General features: G+C 39.9%; 1 protein-coding gene across 5 annotated transcripts in view; it reads left to right on the top strand.

The window, feature by feature from the left end:
• The window catches only part of anks1ab (ankyrin repeat and sterile alpha motif domain containing 1Ab), a 61,111-nt gene that overhangs the window by 29,397 nt on the left and 10,587 nt on the right, over nt 1–21,127 (top strand). For 4 of the 5 annotated variants that reach the window (XM_086293312.1, XM_086293310.1, XM_086293313.1 and 1 more), the window contains exons 3-12: nt 4,740–4,855; nt 8,770–8,868; nt 10,783–10,929; nt 15,402–15,509; nt 16,228–16,398; nt 18,220–18,357; nt 18,576–18,647; nt 19,323–19,406; nt 19,522–19,659; nt 20,616–20,792. In XM_086293312.1, the coding sequence (XP_086149438.1) occupies nt 4,740–4,855; nt 8,770–8,868; nt 10,783–10,929; nt 15,402–15,509; nt 16,228–16,398; nt 18,220–18,357; nt 18,576–18,647; nt 19,323–19,406; nt 19,522–19,659; nt 20,616–20,792 (1,250 nt within the window). Of the gene's footprint in view, nt 1–3,183; nt 4,033–4,739; nt 4,856–8,769; nt 8,869–10,782; nt 10,930–15,401; nt 15,510–16,227; nt 16,399–18,219; nt 18,358–18,575; nt 18,648–19,322; nt 19,407–19,521; nt 19,660–20,615; nt 20,793–21,127 lie in introns of those variants that run through there. The other variant, XM_086293314.1, reaches the window with a different exon arrangement.

Genomic DNA, 21,127 nt, shown 5'->3' with positions numbered 1-21,127 from the left:
CCACCCCCCATAGGAGAATTGGATCCTCTGTCAGTCAGTAATTAGGTTTTACTATCGTGGGAGGTGTTCCTGTCCCAAAAGAATGAAAAAAATTGGGTGGGGTGGATGGTATTTTGAGCAGTTTTGTTGTATCGTAAAAGCTGAGATTGGTATGAGGCTTAGAAGAAAAGTGTAAAGTATGAGAAGGAGGAGTTGTGGGATCTTGTAGTGAATCATAATTAGTCCACTTCAATCCTTCTTACTTCCTATTACCATCTTATCTCACCCATATGTTTCATCGCCGCCTCCTCTATTAGTCTTTTTCCGTCTTATCTCTCTTGCACATTCTCTCCTTCTCCCTTCCTTTCTCCTTCCCCCTATCCATCATTCTTGTCCTCAGTCACAGAAAATTTAATAGCAGCCTCTTTTCCTGATAACGAATGATGAGCATCGGTCCTTGTGGATGACTGACAGGTCATTGAGACCTGACTTGGCCTTTCACCTAATTGTTAAGGGCGAAGAAACAAAGGTATACGTGGCCAATTAAAGAGAAGGTTCAATCAATAGCCCTTCACTTTGCCTCCCTGTGTTGTCATTGCTTCTCCTCGCCCTCTCTACCTTACTGACTGGCTGGCTACCCATTGGGGAATGTGTGAGGTGATTGCAGGCTGCTTGAAAGCCTGCATAATAATGCTTTGCCTGGAGCTGTACTGGGATAACACCACTGGACACCCTGCATAAGTGAGTGAGTCTTTCAAGCCTTGTTCACCTGTCATTAACATGCATTTTTGGTCAAGATCACAAGTGGACAGTTCTAATTACAGGTGTGAATATACTCAAGATGTACCGAGATCACATAGCTCAGACCTCCATTGAAGGTGGTTTGATTCACCTTTTTTGTATATAAAAGATGAACGTAACATTTGGGACATCAGGGATTGGTTTGTGTAGACTGCATTTCAAAGCTCAGGTGTTGGGTTAGTGGGTCCTGACATGTTGTGGAAAAAAGACAGAATAATGAAAGATGGACATATTTAGATGAAAAAATGAAGTGCTAAACTTGGTTAGCAAATGCTTCCATAAACCGTGGAGGTGCAAAGCACATACCACACATATTCACAATTTAGTTCTAATAGTACATAAAATAATAGATTTTTATGCAATAAAACTGAGGCACAGACTCTTGAACTGTTTAAATGTCAAAAGGTCACCAACACCACAAAGAAAGTTACAGTTCAATAAGCTATCTACTTCAGGTACTTTAGCATTGGCTTCATTTTTCAGCCACTTGACTGCAGAGTTGCACTTGTCAACTGAAGCTTTGCTAGTCACTAAAATACAGCTGTGCATCTGCCATTGGCTTTAGCAGTTTGAACACCTGTGGCTATTATTTATTATTACTTCTGCGAAAGACTGTTGGATGATTTTGTAATTTGTGAAAGGCACTTTAATGCAATTCAATTCAGTTCAGCTCAATTTTATTTACATAACACCAAATCACAACAGTAGTTGCGTCAAGGCACTTTATATTGTAAAGCCTACAATAATACAAAGAAAGAAAAAGCCCCTCTGAGAAAGTTCTTTGGTGACAGTGAAGGAAAAGCTCCCTTCTAACAAGAAGAAACCTCTGGCAGTACCTGGCTCAGGAAGGTACTGCCATCTACTTAGTGATAGCTTACAGTAATCTGCTGTTGTGTAGAGCAGTGAGATGCTGGTTTGAAAAATTAGACTGCAGCAGGAATCTGGTATTTGGTCTTATCATTAGTTTTTGTCATTGTCTCTCTTTTTCCCCTTATTCTCTTTCCCCTCAACCCCCAAACCAGTCGAGGCACATGCCTGCCCCTTCCTGATACTGGTTCTACAGTGTGTCTTTTCCAGTTAAACAAGGTTCCTTACTTCCCACCATCATGAAGAGTTAGCTCACAGGGGGCTCAATCATTGGGGTTATATTGTATTGTCTTTACCTCCAATTCAAATGTCTTGGGATGTTGCAAATGATTAAAAGCGATAGCTTGGCATTCAAATGCCAAGTGTGAACTTCTGCAGTTGTCCAGTTGTGATCAGATTACTAAAGACATGTTAATGCCACACATGACCTGATTTGTTTATTTTTAACCCCAATTCTAAAAATTTTATGTCATCTTACTTTCTTATGCAGGCTTTTTCCTGTAAGAAGCCTCTGTTGTGCTCTAAAAATGGTTGACATGACATGAGCATCTGGAAGTACATAATGGAATTTGCCTCTTTTCTGTCATGCTGGATGAGATGGAGAAGAGGCAGGTCTCGACATGTCCTCTTCTCTTCTCTTCTCTTCTCTTCTCTTCTCTTCTCTTCTCTTCTCTTCTCTTCTCTTCTCTTCTCTTCTCTTCTCTTCTCTTCTCTTCTCTTCTCTTCTCTTCTCTTCTCTTCTCCAAGTGTATTAAAAACTCTGCTGACTTGAATCAATGCTGCCCCCCCTTGTCCTATCATCAAAGTAAGATGTAAATGAATTAAAGCCTTCTGGTAATAAGCAGGGATTTGAGCAGAGTCTTTGTTTCAATATCCCATGTTAGCCAAAAAAACTGGCGTGGCTCCTGCAGAACTGGATCGAGGTCCCATCATCCCTTTAAATTCTAGTCATTCTTAGCTGGAAAAGACTGTGATTTGGGGCTTTCGGAGCTTGTTCCTCGCCTCTGATGGTGGTGTCCTTTCTCCACTGGCAAGATCAGAGTGCTTCTGTGCAATTCTAATCAGTGCAGTGGAGGGGGAGAGAGGGGGAGAGGTACGTTAAGGTTAGAAAGGCACTGCCAGAAAAGAGTGAGTATGTGTGCATTTTATTGAGAGAGAAAGAGGAGCAAGATATAATGGGAAGGGGTAGACAGACAGACGATGAGTCGAGAGAGAAAGTGTGCGTGCGTTTGCATCTGTCTGTGTGTTTGAGAACGAGAGGCAAGGAGCAAGACAGAGTGAGGGAGAGTGCAAGCCAGAGAGGGAGAGAGAGGCAGAGGGAGGGGAAGTGATATAGTGGGAGAGAGGTGGTTACGTGGAGCAGCACCCCACTTCATCAGGCAGCATACGGCAGCCCTGCAGTGCGATCACACAGTATGGGTATGGGGCTATGAGATTGAGAGAAAGAAAGCTGAGAGAAGCGAGAGAGACAAGAGGGGGGGGGGGAGTTACAAAGAAGAGCTTGAGGGATTTGCTTGGATGAGAAGGGGGGGGGATGAACAGTGAGTCTGTTGGCTGTCGTGGATGTGAGAAGGACGTGGCGGCAGTGGCTGAGCTTAAGGCAGATCGTTGGTCTCCTGTGTAGAAGTAGCCAGCGTGAGGACGCTATGCCCTGTGAGCAGTGAGGGGTAGCGTGTGTGAGCCAGGAGCAGCTGCTGTGACTGCATCTGCGCTGCCTGCGTGTCTCCGACAGGCAGGGGATGCAGCAAACCTCTGCCCTGAGCACAGAGGCTGCTAGCTGCACCCAGCAAGGGGAAGAACCAGGTGGGCTGGGGAGGGAGTGGGGGGCGCCTGCCTCAGGAAGGAGCTACCTTAACCGGCACTGTGGTCCTGCAGTGATCCTCGCTTCAGAGTCAAGAGGCTCACCTGCCATCTGTTGGATCTGAACCTGGATTTACTGCTTTCAGAGATGAGAAGCACGTTCTTTGGCTTAGCCGCACATCCAGCAGCTTGCTGAAAAGTGTGAATGTGGGCAGCACAGGGAGCACTGGTACCACCAAGGACATTGAGCCTTTTTCCTTTGGCAGACAGCTTACCTGGAGCTTTATCAAGGAATCTAAACTTGGATTTTATTATGAATTGAGGAGTTTGGAATCAGCACACTGTGGAAAGCCTAAGCCAACGTTTCTTTGATGTAGGATTTACAATATGTCTACCTGACCGTACTCCGTGTGGCTGTGGAGTAAGGACGAAATATGATTTAAGCAAATGTCTATTCCTTGATCAAAAATTACACGCGTACCTCAACAGTACTTTAGAATGCTGCTACCTTCATTGTATGAGCCTTGTCCTAGCTCTCAAAGAGGTTGACCAATGAAGCCATGGGACTCAGCCAGAGCTTTACAAGTATGTGGTGAAAACCCTGACAGATTCATTTTGGGGGAGCTGAGTATTTCTGTGTTACATCCTGATGGAGTAGTTTCTGATTTTAGAATAAGTGACGGGGATATTTTTAACAGAGTAAATAATGTCAGGTATATGAAAATGTCTTATTTAGTGAAACATAATTTCCATTTCCACTCAGTCTGAAAATGATCTAGTCTCTTGACTTGTAGTGGTGTGTTGTAATGATTTTGGACGAACTAGGCACTTGTTTTTACACTTGCTCATCTGCTCACTAAAGGAATGCTTAGTGAGCTCGGTTTGTTGGAAGATGCTGTAGTGGCTCAGTCCAACATAACTTAACAATACAGAGCTTCAGATGGGCTCCCTTCCCCGCACTACCTCCACCCTTGCCTGACATATCTAGTCAGTCACACTAACACCAGTGGGTGTATATTAGCCTAGTCAGTCCCCTGCAGGGCTTGAGCGGTGCCTGCAGCACTTCCTTTCCTCCTCCTGTGTTTGAGTTTAGCCGGGCCCCCGCCTGTACTGTGGGAGCCCCTCACCCCCGGCCTGGACCCTGTCTCCCCCCTACCCTGCCTGGTGCTGCTGCACTCGGCTCTGCTTCTGCTGGCCGAGGATGATGTGGCAATGCCATGTGTCGTCCTCTGAGTGCCGCTGCTACCGGCTGAACGGCTTCTCCCTGCTGAAGCGCTTCCCTCTCTCGGCAGATGGGGCCTGTGGTAAAGCCCTGGACCAGCCGGTGGGAGAGTGGCTGGAGCACGTGGGGCTGCCGCAGTACGAGAGCAAGCTCCTGCTCAATGGCTTTGATGACCTACGATTCATGGTGAGTCACCTGCAGCATGTCATCTCAAGGGTCGGTTCCACTTTACATCACCCTGTCTCTCCACTGTCAAACAAGCTGCATTAGTCTTTTTATGTCACCACTCTGCTTGTCTCTTGGTAACTCCACGCCCCCTTATTTCTGTCTCTCACTCACCCTTCCACTCTCTCTCTTCCTTTATAACACTTTCCCATCTCCTCTCCATAACTCCTCCTCACCTCTGTGCAACGCATGACCCAGCTAAAATTTATGGCCTCTTCCTGAATCCCTATAAAGAGTATGAGCTGTCACCAGTGGGAACACACAGACAGCCAACATTCATTAACTTTTTCCCAGCATTCCCAGTCATCTCATTTACTGCAAAATTCAAATGTCTGTCTCCACATCGATTCCCTTGATTTACAGCCACTGTACTTGACCTCTGTTTAGGTATAGTCACTTAACCAGGACAAACAATTCTTAATATAAGCACAGCATGTTTTATCCTAGATACACTTTGCATGGTTGATTGCTAAATCTTATTAAATCCTCCACAGATTATTCTCTGTACTATCCATATGGTGGGCCTATCTTGCATTTACTGTACAAGAGATGATTACACTGCAGCAGCATGCTGTTGTGCTGTATTTTTTTTTACAATGATATGCTGCAATTGCATTACATATGTTTGCATGCATCTATTTTTCTATTTTCAAATTTTTTATTTATACTGTAAAAAATGATCAAAATCACAGTTTTTTCCACTGTGGTGGCTAAAAAATGATGCCAGAGATAAGTTTTCCTAAAACATAAAAAGTTATTGAAGAATTATATACAATTTAGCATTTTTTTATGCAACAGTAAGAATCTAATATTAATATATTCATACTAAAGTGATGTCCACAATCTGTCTGAAAGCTTTATCATGTTTCCCGTAAAGAACATTGTGAGGAAACCTGATATTGCATTTGACAGGGATAGCCAAAAACACCACTTTCCATCTGATAGTCATGTTTCTCTGAAAACATGGCTATATGCTGTAAATAAGTAGGCCTGGGGGTAACATTTCTCAGGCCACAGAGTTGCAATAGCACCATGGGTTATATGATACAGTGCGTCTGATGTCACAGTGGAATTCAGTCAAGTGAGACCAGTGAGGTCAGAAAAAAAGAGTGGTTGTATTGACAAATCAGTATAGTTTATAAGTGCTACTGTCTTTTCTGGATTTCTTTTCCCATTTTGGGTAGAAATGAGATTGCAGTATAGTGGAAATTTGTAAGAATGTGACCATTCAGATGGACTCAGCTTTATATTTGTTTATGAGGCGATAACACAACTATAAGAGCATGGTTGTAAAAAATAAAGGAATACAGTATTTGGTAGGTGATTACAGCTACACTAATAAATCAGTTATCTCCAGAATAATACACTGGAGTTAATTAAGTTGGAAGTAATTTACACACTGAGAGATTTGGAAATGCTGTTATGTAATTAACACTAGTAACAAAAGGGCAAGTTGACTTTTTTCAGTCAGAAAATGTCCAGCAAAAAACACATTATGGATTCAGCCAGTTGTACTGTACTAGACAAAACTCAGGTCATCTGTATTAAATTCAGACTTCAGTGCATAAGATTTGAGGGGATGAGTCCTTTGGCACTAAAAAAGGATGATTTCTAACCTTGACTGATTAAATCTAATCTTTATATGTTTTTAGTCCTCTTGCAAATGACCATGTGGGAGCAGGTACTTCATTTAGTTGATGGAGAAATCTGTTCTTCTTATTGATTTGTTACATAGGCAACATAAGCCAACAAAAGCCAGATGCAACAACCAGGTAGAATAACTGTCATCCTCAATTGACTAAGCAATATCTCTGCCTGTATTTTGTTATTTTGCCCAAAATGTAACATTCATCATTTAGTAGATATAGTAGACTTAGAGAACAAAAAGCGAGCTTTACCGTCTGATTGGGATTGAATGAATCCATGTAGATCAAGATTTCCAGGATACAGTGTGATGTGGACTTGGTTCATTAGCCTTTCTGATGTTCATGTTCATGCCACAGTTAATGTGTCTGCTAGACTTGATGCATCAAGGAAATAAATCATTAGCTTCACAAGGCAAATTAGCCATGGATATTTACAAGGATGTGGAGGTTGCAAACAAGAAGAAAGGTCAGAGTAGGCAGGCACTGTGAATGTTTAATATTGACCTTTTAGATTGTGCTAGGCTTGCTTCAGATGTCATCAATCTAACTGAACTTAAATATCAGAACTCATTTGTGGGATTCATTGCAAATTTGAGTAAAGTGATCAGTAGAGGGCAGTACTGTGGCTCCTTTTTAATTCCCCGTCATGTTTGATTTCATTTATGTATTAACACTGTATTTAGGAACAATGCAATGGAGCCCAGAGGAACATGTAGTAATATTTAACCATTTCTGGAAATCAGCTGACATAAAAACAGGGTAAACCCAGAGCAGATTTTACTTTAAACACTATATCGTTTGTGAGCCCAGAGGGGATTGAAAGCTCTTCCCAGTTTAATTCTGCAGTGACAGGAGTCTCAGCACGCAAGCCTTTCTGTGCCCACAACCCACTGCTGTCACAGCTTAAGATACACTGTATAGTCCTGCTTCGAAAGTTTCCTTGTGTCCGCCCGTCAGCGCACAAGAGCAGCCGCTCACATGAGTCGGCAAGGCTCTCTGCATGTGATGATTGCTCTGAGATGCAGCTTTTGAGGGATCATAAATTATGAACAGCTGTGTGCCCATTCTCATAATTTTTACACGATGATAATCATTTTTGCACTACCAAAAGTGGGGCACCCGTAGCTTTCACTCTCTTGGCCTTCATGGCCACACACACATGGCTTATAAGCTATGTAAGAACTGAACCATACATTCCTGTCACATGTTTCAAATGCGGCATGAAATAACAAGTTTGCAAAGTCTCCCGAGGCATCATCAAACTTCCAACCGTGTTAATAAAAGTGGAGGATCTATTTTTGGACCTCCCTTACATCAGGCCCGCTTCATTTTGACCTTTTATTCTTGCGATCAGTGAGTAATCTCCCAACTGCACCCTGATAGAGGCCTGTGAATACTGCTGCATTGTGCTCTGAAACCAATCCAGAGAGAGCAGATTGAGTAAAGACTACAGAACATTTTAACATTCTTGGCCAGAGAGAATCAATCTGCAGCAGTCCTCAGGGAAAAACGCTTAGCTCTTCATTTTCATGGTTCTCCTTGTATTTACATTCCTACCTATAAACCAGTAGAAGATGATGAAGCAAGTGGGGCTGTGATTTGAATAAGGGAAGAATTTTCTTTTTGAAGCTTTCAGGATGTGAGAAAAAAATCTATTGTTCATTGTTTCCACACCCTAAATTAACAAATAGTCTCAAATTGTTGTGGAATACTTCCTCTTGGACTGTTTGGTGTCCCTGGATGAAGCACAGCAGCACAGGGATCCTGGAGACGCAGCAGCAATTCTGAAGGCTTTGTTCCTGCTGAGTCGCACCAGATCAGATTGATTACTCTTGGCACGCACAATTTATTTGACTTCATTGTCCTCCCACTCTGCTGTTACTGCTTGTGTCAGAGATGTGCATATTCTGCGTGTTTGCGCATGCGGTGTGTGTTAAGAGCAAGTGTGTATTTTTTCAGTCACAGTTTTACCCTTGCAGTAAGGCTGTGGAGCAAGTCATGATACTTTTGAGTGGATTGTTTATTTCTGTGCAAATATGTACACGGTATTATAAATGATTTTTCTTGCATACTGTTGTTCTGTATATCCATTTTCATTCTGCGTACTGTCTATGTGCTTGTGTGTATGTGATTGTTTGCATGCACGTATGTCTGATGACTACGCCTTTGGGTGTGCCTGTGTGTGAATGTGTTTATTTGTGTGTCTCTCCTGTGTTTGTGCACATGCAGGGAAGTAACGTGATGGAGGACCAGGATCTCAGAGACATCGGGATCACTGATCCAGGACATCGAAAGAAAATCCTCCACGCGGCACGCAACTTGCCCAAGGTGCTTAATATCGTAGGTTATCTTCAGCACTAAGGAGACCAGCAACTGACAGGATCTCAAATAACAAAAAAAACCCAATAAGGACAAGTACTTCACTAACAATAGCAAATAAGCTAAAAATAGATAAATGGCACCCTGATATGTGTTATAGTGTTGAAGGAGTATTCATGCTGTCCATAGAGTGGGTTAAGCCTGAAGCAACAAAGCTGTCTAAGCAAACAAAATGACAGAGTGGGTTCATTTAAAACCTATTATCTTTCATTCAGGAATACACACTTTTCACTCTATGATAGCTGGGATGGGCTCCAGTTCAGTGACCCTCAACTGGACAACTGATTAAGAGGATAGTTGAATGAATGAATGGATGGATGAGTGGCTTTATTTGTGTTTGTTATACTCTGATATCTGTTTGATATCACTGCAAATGAAAAAACGAGTCATAAAACACCAGTTATTACTTTTTTTTAGACAACTATCCATTTTTAAAAGACAATTTTTCTCCTCATTTACAATAAAAAAAAAAAAATATAAGGTATGCTTGAGGGAATTATGTTTTATACTATGCTAGTATTATTTTAACATTAATCCACAAATTAACCGGTGACTCTGTTAAAAACATTAAAATGATAGCATTATGCAGTTGGTCCAGCACCTTCGTGATGCAAGTCCTGTTTTAGTTCACAGATGCTTTCTGTGAGATTGAACTCTGGTTAATATGGAAATCATTACAGTTTAATGAACTCATTTGGCCTCTTTCACTACGATGTTTGTAGAAATGTTGTTAAACTGAACAAAAACCAACTGTGCATGCAAAATTACTGTTAAATTCATGTAACGGTTGCACTGGTCAATTTTGTTCTTACCATCGTGAGTACGATAGTGAATCATTCTGATCTTGCCTTCTACATTCTGCATACGGCGACACCTCCATTTCTCCAAGGTCCATTTCTTGCATATTTACTTTGAGGTGGACTATGAAGGAAGCTGATGAAGTTATTTTAAGAATGGAACAATATTATCCAAACTGCTTTATTAAAAGCAACTCTTTTCCATGTTCTTGGTTTGAACTTGGTTTGAGCAGATCTTGACTATGTCTACGTGCCACTGATTTACTGTACAAATCTCTGTCTGTGTGTTTGTTTTTTTTGGCTGCTAACTCCTCCTACACAGTCAGGAGTTGAGCAACCAAACTTGGCACGCAGGTACATCATAGGCTCCTGAAGGTTATTATGTATATCAGGTTTCTGATGTCATCAGATTCCCTAGCAATTACTGTACTAAGCAACAGGCTAAAATGACTTGTTTTTAGTGTTTAACAATTATAACACCATCTAAAAGTATTGTATCTTTTTTTGTCATCATAGTAGCATCTCATTTATATCCACAAAAACTGAATTATACATGATCTATGGTATGTTGCCTAGCAACCACATAGCAGTTAGCTAAACTTACCTATTTACGTGCCTACAGCAAAGCATCATATCATTTTCATTTCATGGCCACCAGCATGAACAGGTCAAACAATGCTATAGCATGGGCATGTACTAGTTCCTTTAGACCACCACTTGAACAAGTGTACCTAAAGAAGTGGAAGCAGCTGTCACCTAAGATCATAAGCTTTGCAGTGTTGTACAAATTACATTTTTGTTCTGGAGATGAGAAAAGTTTAGATGGAATATGTAGGGATCAGCAAAGTCAGGAGTAACCTTCCCCGGGGATTATAAATGATGATTTCACAGCACTCCATCCGGCAATCGTTGATGTTCCAGTCAAGAGCTGAACTGACATTGCTGTTTTTTAAGCTACTTGCCTAGCATGGCCGCTGCAGCAGTCAGCTTTAGTTGGGTAGAAAACCCAAATTGTCCTTCCATAAAGTCACAGTTCTTGCTTACTTAGATGCATCTGTCTCCGTAGGTAAAAGCACTGGGGTGTGATGGCAGCACATCTCTTGCCACTTGGTTGGATGGCCTTGGTCTGCATGAATATCTGCCCAACTTTCTTGCCAGCGGCTACCGCACACTGGAGTGTGTTAAGAACCTGTGGGAACTGGAGATCATCAATGTAAGAGGCCACTGATTACTCAAATTATAAATGCATGCACTACGAGTAATTAAATGCATAAAGTAGCAAAAAAATTACTTTTACTTATTTTTTTCTACTAACATTTTGCAATGTTTTATGACATTTTTCCCTTTCTGAGTCCGAAAACATTTTTTTTTCGATAAAATAAATGTTACCTAAAAATATAATTAAGTAAGTATTAAGTATTTAACTGTGTCTACAATAGTCAGTGCTCACCCATTAATATTGTATGCGCTACTCTCCTTAGTACTTCTATATTTGTACCATTATGTTTACAGTTCAGTTGCTTGGGTCGTGTTTTATTTACCTTCATGTTTGAATAACAAAGCTGTCATGGCTGAGGTGGGTAGGTGAGCTAGTGACTAACACTGTGGCACCGCAAGGAGTGAGCATGCTCTGCTCATTGTTAAGGAAGAAAATCTTTAAAGTTAATATTTTTAAGCTGTCTTGCTGATGTTCATCAAGAGCATGCAATCATACAGGTCATTGTATTATATAAAGCTATTCTTTAACCAGGAAGTTAAATTCTTCAGATTCTGATTATATCTTTCATAAGAGTGTCGTGGGCTGACATAAGCAGGATTAACCTAGCGTGTTTTCTAATGTCAGGTAAAACCATAGATGCAAGAAAAAACACTCTGCACCAGGAAAACATGCACTCAGGGACACAGAAACTATATTTTATAGCTACAAAACTAATTTCAAAACGGTAGAGGAAATGTAGTTTGTTTTCGTTTGTCACTTGTCATTCTGGCAATTGTTTTTAACACAGCTAGCATGAAGTTTTTTTGAGACTGAGAGGTCTGTGTGAGTGTTTCTGGATTCATTCGGTACATTAGAGAGAGCAGTCTAAAGAAACTGAAAAAGGTAAGTTTGTATGATAATATATTATATTGCAATCATATTCTCAAATTATACATGCCCTGTCTGTAACATCTGAAAATAAAATATAATAAATAATAAAAACAAAGATCGACCAAATGGACCAATACGGCAATGCCACGATGATCCATTTGGCAAAGTAAATCCATTGGGTATCCTTGTTGGTCTTCAGACAACAATTCTGATGGCTAAAGAACCAAATGGGACAGGCGAAAAAAAAAACAAACAAAAAAAAACAAAAAACAAATTATACATGCCCGTCATAACTAAGACTAAATGAAAGAAAACTAAAATAAATTGAGACATTTTTTAATAATAAATAATCACATAATCACTCACCATACCTTTTATACAAGACAAGAGTAATGAATATTGATTGTATTTAAATGTGACATTCAAAAATGGATATAGAATACAATTTAATAATCCTTTAGTTGTCCCACAGGGGGAAATTTGGTTGGAACAGCAGCAAAAAAAAAACACATATACAAACAGAACAGGACACAGGACATAGAACAGAAACACACAAACATTTTTATATATTTACATCATGGACAATAGTTACCAAAGCAGTAGTGTACAGTTATTAAAATTAAAGTACAGATATATAGCATGTACTTGGAAAATAATTCAGAAAACATTTGATTTAAGTTTGCCTTAGTTGATAATTAGTTGCTTTTGTATTAAGCTCTATGAACTTTTGAGGGTTTACAGTCCAGCACTGATTAACTCTGTGGATGGATGAAGTCGAGCCAGTTCTCATAGCCTTAATAACAAGGCCATCCTAATATGTGGCTCCCAACGAAGTTAAGCAGTACTTTAAAATGCTGAGCCGAAATATCAGAAATGCTTCGTGATGGAAGCATTTGCATAAAACTACAGCAGAGACAAAATCACCACACAGTAATTAGTGGATAATTAACAGATGTGTGTAAATTAAGAGACAAAGTTGTGACTGATGACATGGAGAAATGTAATTTGGTTTTATCCGTATGGAAATAGTGTAACATTTTATGATAATTTGTAATTAGAGAGGCGGTCTTATTAATTTTGCCTAGAAACATGGGTGCAACATGTGTAGGAGGATTGATTTCTCAGATTGTGTGTACATGGAGAACAGTGTTTTTCTGACAGGTTTGAAACATTATTACTAGAATATGGAAGTAGAAAAACACATGATCATTAGTTAGAGATTTTTCAAGACGGTGCTCTTTTTAAAAAATAATTTATAATGAAATATTGATAATATTGGCTACATGTAAATTATCCAAATGGATTAATCTGCCTGTGATGACGATTTGCAAATAGCCATGGCCTTGTCTGCTGGAGTCACAAATCAAAGCGCTTAAGCAGTATTGAGCTGCAACAACTTTATAGGCATCCTTTTGATGTTTTTCCATTTGCCACTTGATACCTGGTTTATTCACATTGTATTCACATTTCACTTTTTATAACTGATGCTAGAGATCTTGCAAAGTGGAAGTTTATTGTTGATCAATTGCTTTAATATGAAAGCTGTGCAATGTCTGCAGCATTATCTCCTTTTTGCACTTTATAAGAAGGAGAAGCTTGTGTAAATTCAGTGTTATGATATCATCTTGCTCATGTGAAGAGCAAGAAACTCATAAAAAGGTAATTTACCATGAGAGAGTGGTGATCTCTTGCCTATATCATAGTGGATATATATATATATATATAGTAAATGTCCAAACTAGAACATGTCTGAAGTGGGCTGTTTCCTTATGTATGCTGCATGTGAGAGATGACAACTGGAAAATATCCCAACTTGATTTTCCTAAAACTGTCCAAACTTCATATGTGAAAACAGGATAATCCAAACGTGTCATAGGGTTATGTTGCTGACATCGGAGCAGCAGAGACACAAGGGTTGTGAGAGTCAATACAAGCAAGTTTGTCAGACAGAATGTGATGAGACAGGAATGTGCGTTATATAAAGCAATACATAAATCCCATCTATATGCCAATACAATTTTTTGTGTTGTGCAGCTGTCTGAATGCAGCCATCTCATTTGACCAAATGGTTGTCAATCAATCAACAGTATTGTGCATTTCCTTTGTTCACTGCAATAATGTGATCAATATTTCTTACTCTGAGAGAGGGTCTGACTGGATCACTGATGTATATGGAATCAAAATCTGTCTGTCAGTTTTTAATGTGGTGATAATGTTTCCGTGTTTTCTAATTTATAACAGATTGTGTTGAAAATATTATTTATTTTTCTTGTTGTGACTCATAAAAAAATACCAGCAATGAGATGATCCAATATGGCTCATACGCAAAGACAGCACCGCAACAAAGCTGATACTGAGTCATCATTTTTCTTTTTGTTTTGTTTTTTTTTGCACTTCTCACTCAGTTTGTTTGTGTGCATAGTTATGAAAAACACAAAAAACTGTGGCGGTAAATTAGCAGAAACCAGCAACAGCTGCAGTCACAGCAGCAGCAGCAGCAGCAACAGTCGAGCAGCAGCCAAGCATACTGTCCATGCAGTGTGTGAGAGATGGTGTCCAGCAGACTGCGATGCAGAAGGATGGGGGTGTGAGTGCAGGGCACATTACTTTCAGTGTGCAGAGTAGCAGAACTGCCTCTCAGCATCTGAACTCACTTTGCCCATCACATCTCCGACATCCTCCTCAGCGTCTCACTGCAAACAGCATCGAGCACTGAGATGATCTATGAGCTGGTTCCCTGTATAATCCCAAGGTGTTCTTTATTACTATTTAAATTCCGTCTCATTTCACAGGCCTCGTGCACACTGGCCTCACTGGGATTCTGCACATAGTTTTGATGAAAACAGCACCAGAAATCCAGCACACAAACCAGTTGCCTCTTCTGCCTCCGACTCCCACTGAATAAATAATTGAAGCTTTAGACAAAGAATCATATGAGCCTGTTATGGAATATTTTGTACCCGTGACATAATTGCAAATGTAACATTAATCACTCAACATCCACCTTTACTGGATGAGCATGAATGTTAATAGCCGATTATGCAAATTGTCAGTTTTGGGGTGATGGGTTTTGACTATATAAAATTAGCTTATTGTTCCTTTTGTGATGATTTGAGTCTCACTAGCTGCAGCGGCCTTTGTAAAAAGGAAAAGTTTAGCGAGACAGATGCTGTGGATAGACGAGCAGTGTTTTTATACTGTGAATGGCAAACACAGTGTGTATTTACATAGTGACACTGTTATGCTTTATCCTTTTCATATGTCACATGTTATCCTACATAAATCAGTAAAGTCTTGTGTGTTTTTTAAGCACTATGTCCAAAAATGGGTCGTAAATTATAGAGCGTCCCGAGAAGGAGACAGTGCGGTACTTCAAGCTTACGGCAAAACAGATTGAGGTTGAATTATTGACGAGAGTCATTTCTGTTTGCCTGTGGATGCCTGCCAGTGAGGGGTGCTTGCCACCAACTCTGTGTCAGTTTATTTTGAATATAAAGTATCTATATTATTTTAGTCTAGATAAACTCCTGTATGTAAGATATGGATCTAAGAGTACAGGAAAGTCTCATGCTATGCCCTGATGTTGTCCTCTCTAGGTTATTAAGGTTGGTCCTCTGGGTCACAGGAAGAGGATCATTGCCTCTCTAGCAGAGAGACCCTACGAAGAGGCTCCATCTAAGTCCCGTCGTCTGTCCCCAATTATGGTAATGCATTTCATATTTTCTCACATTTTCTCTAGAATTCACAAAAATACGGTCAGCTCTAAAAGATGGAAGATGTTTTTATTTAAAGCACCAGCCAGACTGCAGCAGTGTTAGTGCTGCTATTTAACCACTGTCGACACTTATTCGATTAATAGATCAGATATGCTTAATGTGCTTAGTAAGAAGGATAGCTCTGCTCATACCCTCGGTATAACACACATATTGTGTCACTCTTGTCTGTTATGAGATTTTTTTTTCCCTCAGCATGTTTAGCCTCGTTCCTGTGTGCTGTTATATTTTAGTTTATTTTTTTCTTACTCTACAACAATCCAGACAGAGCTGAAGTGTAAAGCAGCATGGCACGGTTGAGCTGTTTTTCTATACCGACATCATTTTGTGAGAAAATGGATCCTTTTTCTTTCTGCAGCGGAAATCTAATTTTGGAATGAGATTCTTCAATATCATTATGTTCACAACAGTTAAATACTGAGGGCTGATTTCCCAGGCAGATTAAACTGGGCTAAAAAGAATTGAGAATCTCCATGGAAGAGGCTCTTTTTGTCGAGGATTAGGCTTGGATGTAGATCAGGAAAACCAGCCTGTGTAGACAGTGCTTTCAAATCATTAATCTGTGTGTGTGTGTGTGTGTGTGTGTGTGTGTGTGTGTGTGTGTGTGTGTGTGTGTGTGTGTGTGTGTGTGTGTCGATGCGTATGGCAGTTCCATGACCTCCTATCCCAGACCACATCTCCCCTGAGTCAGCTGGACCCCTACACCAGTCGCTCCATGGACATGCTCCTTCCCCTGACCGAGTCAGATCGGAGGCGAAGAGGAGTTGACCAAGACTGTAGTGTATCTCTGCGTTCTTATAGCGAGAGGCCACGTTCTGTAGTGAGTGCCACCTTCTTTTACCTAAATGCTTTTCTCCAACAATGTCTGTAGCTTTCAGCAGATGCAGGAGCACAATCAGGCACAAAGAAATGACAAAGATGCAAAGAAAACAGCCTGTTCTCTGTTTCCGCACACAGAAAACCATTGACAATAAGTCAGTCAGATTAATTGCAAGCCTTTTCTACAAACCCTTGTTTGACCTTCAATCTAACATACATAATATTTACAGTATATTTAGTCTTTCTAGCCATAGGTTTGACATCATTTGTCTTATCCAGTGTCTAACATTTGGGTTTTTCTTGGTACTGAGGCTCATATTGTTTCCTGCTTGTTATCAAGTAGAAATAACTTTGGGGGTATTGGTATTCCGTTTTAAATAATCACATCACTCTGACCTCTTCTTTCTTTTTTAAATAAATAAAAGAAACAAATAAATAAATGCTGCCGAAAGTTAAATGTGTTGTGCTGGTCCGGATGTAAAACGAAGTTTTGCATTGAAGGGTGGATGTGCAGAGTGATTGATTAAAGCAAAATGTAACTAGAACCAGTGAAAAAAGCAGAGGTGCATTCAAGGTTGTTGGGTTTTTACATTGTATTTTTGCTGCGTAGCCAGGTCTAAGCAGAGATGTTCAGACATCCTTCCACTCAGCCACCTCCTACAGCTCTTGCTTAGTCCTTAATCTTGGAGATATATAAACTCTCCAGTATGTCCTGGGTCTGCCTGAGGCTCTCCTCTTGATTAGACATACCTGATAAACCTCAACTAGGAGATGTCCTGGAGATATCCTGATCAGCTCATACCACCTTGTGGCTCTAATCTTAAGGATGTGCTCAGATGTACGTAGAAAATACAGTCGATGGAAAGTTTTGGAAACCCACATTTTGGAGCTGACATTTTGAATCAATATAGTTGGAAAACTCAATGTCATATTTAATCATCTGTCTGATATTTTCTCCCTGTCCAAATAAACATTTGAAGCACTGCTGATTCTTAATGAACAAAAACTTGAGTTTACTTCTTATATATAAATATGTGTAATTTTAGCTAATTAAGCTAATCTTAACTTCCATTAAGTCCCCAAACTGATAAATAGAATATAGAAAATATGTGTAAAATATAAAAAAAATAAATTGATGATCATTGTGATGAAGTAGTCTAAGGAAGAAAAAACAAAAAAGACATGAAGTGCCATTGAGCATTTTTTTTTTTTGTAGACTATTGTTTCTTCTTTAAGAGAAGAAACCAAGAATAACACAGTGATCAAATCTTAGCATTTGTTAAAGGTCAAACTACAACACAAACAGTGAAGCTGGCATAGCTGCTTTCTGACTCACTGAGGCCAATCTGGAAGCACACGGGAGCATCCACAAATAAGGAAAGGGAATATGGTACCACTGCTGTATAAAAATCAATACTTACAATTTCCATAAAATCTTAGTGTGTAATGATCATCATAAGTATATTTTACTCTGACAGTGATTCATGAAAGCACTGAGCACAGCCTACACTGACCTTAAGGCCCAGCATGCATAATATTTATTCGTTTCCTAGCATAAAAGACTTGCATTAAACTGCTGACCAGACATCTGCCTTCACACTAATGTTCAGCGGTCAGAAACCCTTTACCTTGCCAACTTGATGGATGCACAAATTAGTATTTGAAATGAGTGTGGTTACAAAGATCCTGCAAAACATTGAAAAAATAGCATTTTATCCCCTTTAATATCTACAAAAATTGAACACAAGGCAGAGAATATTTTGTTCTTGGATCAGTCTGTTCTCTTCATTGCATTTAGCAGCCTGTTCATTTGCATCTGCAGGACAGACACAGCGACCGGCATAAAGAGTCTCGTCTAAACCTCCGGCCGCCGAGCCACTCTGCTACCTATGCCACGGTCTCCGCCTGGCATCACCAGCCTGAGAAACTCATTCTGGACTCCTGCGGGTACGAGGCAACAGTAAGTCACTTTTACTGTCTTCAGCATAGATGCCAGAATATGCTGTAAATATGTTATAGATGGACTATTAAACACTATTAAACAAGAAATAGTGTAGAACACTTTTATTCAAATACATCCTGTGCTTGCGATGGCCCGTTTGTGTCTGTAGTTGACTTCGTTTGCCAGCACCAACTTTTAAATCATTTTTTAAATTGTGTTTTGACTCTTTCCTCTAGTATCTAGGATCATTGATAATCAGGGATCTACGAGGGATTGAGTCCACACAAGATGCCTGTGCAAAAATTAGGGTAAGTATTTGCCAATGTCCTTCTAAGAGCAAATGTAAAAGCCATCGTGGTAACACCCAACGCTGACGCGTGGTTGGGGAGAGAGCTATAACTTTATGTATAGAATAACCAGTTAAACATACTTTTTTTTTTAAATTTGAAAAAATTGGTGGTACTTTCCCAAAATAAGGTTTAAAAAGCCTTTTTTTTTTCTTACAGGTTCTTGCCGGTTGATTTTTTTTTTTACTACTTTAATTTACATTGTGGGCAAACACCATGCTAGTTCATGCCATCAATCCAATAATAAATAAATTTTTAAGTCCACTAAAATACAATAAAGTAACAACTAGATGTATCTGGCAGCAAACAGCTGAAACTAAACCTTTAACTTGCTTTCATGTGAGCAGCAATACTGTTGGTTCATGATCTGTGTTCAGGTTATTATAAAGGAGATGATCAGGCATATTGGTTCAAAAGAGCCGATGTTCGGGGGTTGGGAGGCAGTCGTCTGCTGCGACTGGTGAAAACATGAGGGGAAAGAAGAGAGAAAAAAGAAGTATGAAACAGGACAAAGCCTAAATTGTAATAACAATAACTGAAAAGTGTTTTTATCCGTCATAACAATTAATAAACTCCCCAAAACAGGCAGTGATTTTTTTTCTTTATTCTCACTTATTCTTTTTGTATCTATTCCAGAAATCCAAGGACTCCAAAAAGGGTCCAGTTGTCATACTGTCCATTACCTATAGAGGTGTTAAGTTCATCGATGCAGCCACAAAGGTAATGGGAATTATTGATTATTGACCTGTCCAATGCAAACACTGCTGTCGACTTTCTCACTGTCCATTAGTGGTTGATTCCCATTTAGCGCTCACTTCATTCCTGTCTTCATTAGACTATAGTAGCAGAACATGAGATCAGGAACATCTCATGTGCCGCGCAAGACCCAGATGACCTCTGCACATTTGCATACATTACCAAGGATCTGAAGAGCGGCCACCACTTCTGTCATGTCTTCAGCACTGTGGAAGTGGTGAGTAACATCAGCCCTGTGATTGATTTAATAGAATTAGAACTATAAGCATAATACACTGTAATTATGCTAATATATTAAAATAATCCACTACAGACAGCCCCATATTTTCATATATTGTGGAACATTTTGCAAATTTTGGGGTAAATAAAGAAAGAAAACCAAAATGTCCCATTGTAGGACGTCATATATCCTGCAGTTAAACCTGCCTTGAGCATCCTATGGATTATTTTCTTGATTGGCTCATCAAATAGCTTGATTAAAGACCCACTCCTGCTATGCATGGCATTTCCATGCACAAGCACAAATTATGTTGTCATTTGAGTCGAAAGGTCTGTTAAAAGGTCAGCAGTGAGGTTTCATTTTTGGCAGCTCGACCACTGTGGGGGCACTTTAACTGCAGGGAAAAAAATTTTGTTTGTGGGTTTGTTTGTTTTTTTTTAATGAACTGCATTGAAAAAGATCTTTACAGGACCAAAAAAAACACTGCTGAGCCTCGATTATTTATACTTCACACAGTTCCTCCATGCACAGAATGTCAGATTAAAAACTGCTTTAGCTTTTCTCTGTAAATGCATCATATTTAAACAAGAGCCTGTGGATAATTATACAAAGTAATTATCCTAAAAATGTGAAGAGCAGCGCTTTTGTGTGCTGCGAATTTGCTGAAAACAAGTGTTGCTAACCAAATTGAATAGTGGTTAACTCAAAACAAATACTGTAACACGTTCAGAAGACTTTTTTAGTCCAAGCTTTGTAGCGTAACTAATACAAGGTGCTTAGTTGTGTTTTTTTATGGAAATTAAATGTTTACTGAGCACACAAGCAAAGTGCATAAAGATTTTGTCTTTGTTGTGTGCGGTCATTTAAAGTCAGCTGTTAAAAAGTTGTTTTTGCCTGCTTTGCTTTTCGTCACATATTTCAGTACAATGAATCTTTATTTTCCACTCACACAGACACAGACCTACGAGATCATCCTAACGCTGGGACAGGCATTTGAGGTGGCTTATCAGATGGCGATTCAGTCCAGGGCGAGACACTACATGCCTCCTTCATCTCTGGGCTCTGAGGTCATAGACACCAAAACCAGTCGTCCTGTATCTCAGTCCTGGAGCAGCATGCGAAGATCAGCAGTGAGTACCAGCCTATAAAACCTTAAGAAAATCGTGGCGAATGTGTGCATCTCTGAGTGCATTTGAGTGGTGAGGTTGCTCTACACGTTAAAAGGAAAGCGGGTGTGAAGGAACATATTGTGCAGTCATACTTCAAAATAGGTAGACAGACCCTGTGACCCACTTTTTCTCCACTGCTGAACCCCTAATGGGCCACCTACAAAGGAGGATTTGCTGTGCGTGTGGTAGAAAGTGATGAGTCATTACTTTGCTCTGTGAGTCACTCCAATCAGAGGAGACTTTCTTTTTGTGCATATGTGAAGCGTGATGAATGATTCCTTTTATTTGTTGCTAAC

Source organism: Aulonocara sp. 'chitande type north' Nkhata Bay, linkage group LG5 (genome assembly GCF_057382095.1).
Source record: "Aulonocara sp. 'chitande type north' Nkhata Bay isolate Kocher_YH1m ecotype deep benthic linkage group LG5, A_spYH_male_GT1.1, whole genome shotgun sequence".
Taxonomy (NCBI): Eukaryota; Metazoa; Chordata; class Actinopteri; order Cichliformes; family Cichlidae; genus Aulonocara; species Aulonocara sp. 'chitande type north' Nkhata Bay.
The sequence above is the reverse complement of the archived record's forward strand: the minus strand, read 5'-3'. Positions and strand labels throughout refer to the sequence as shown.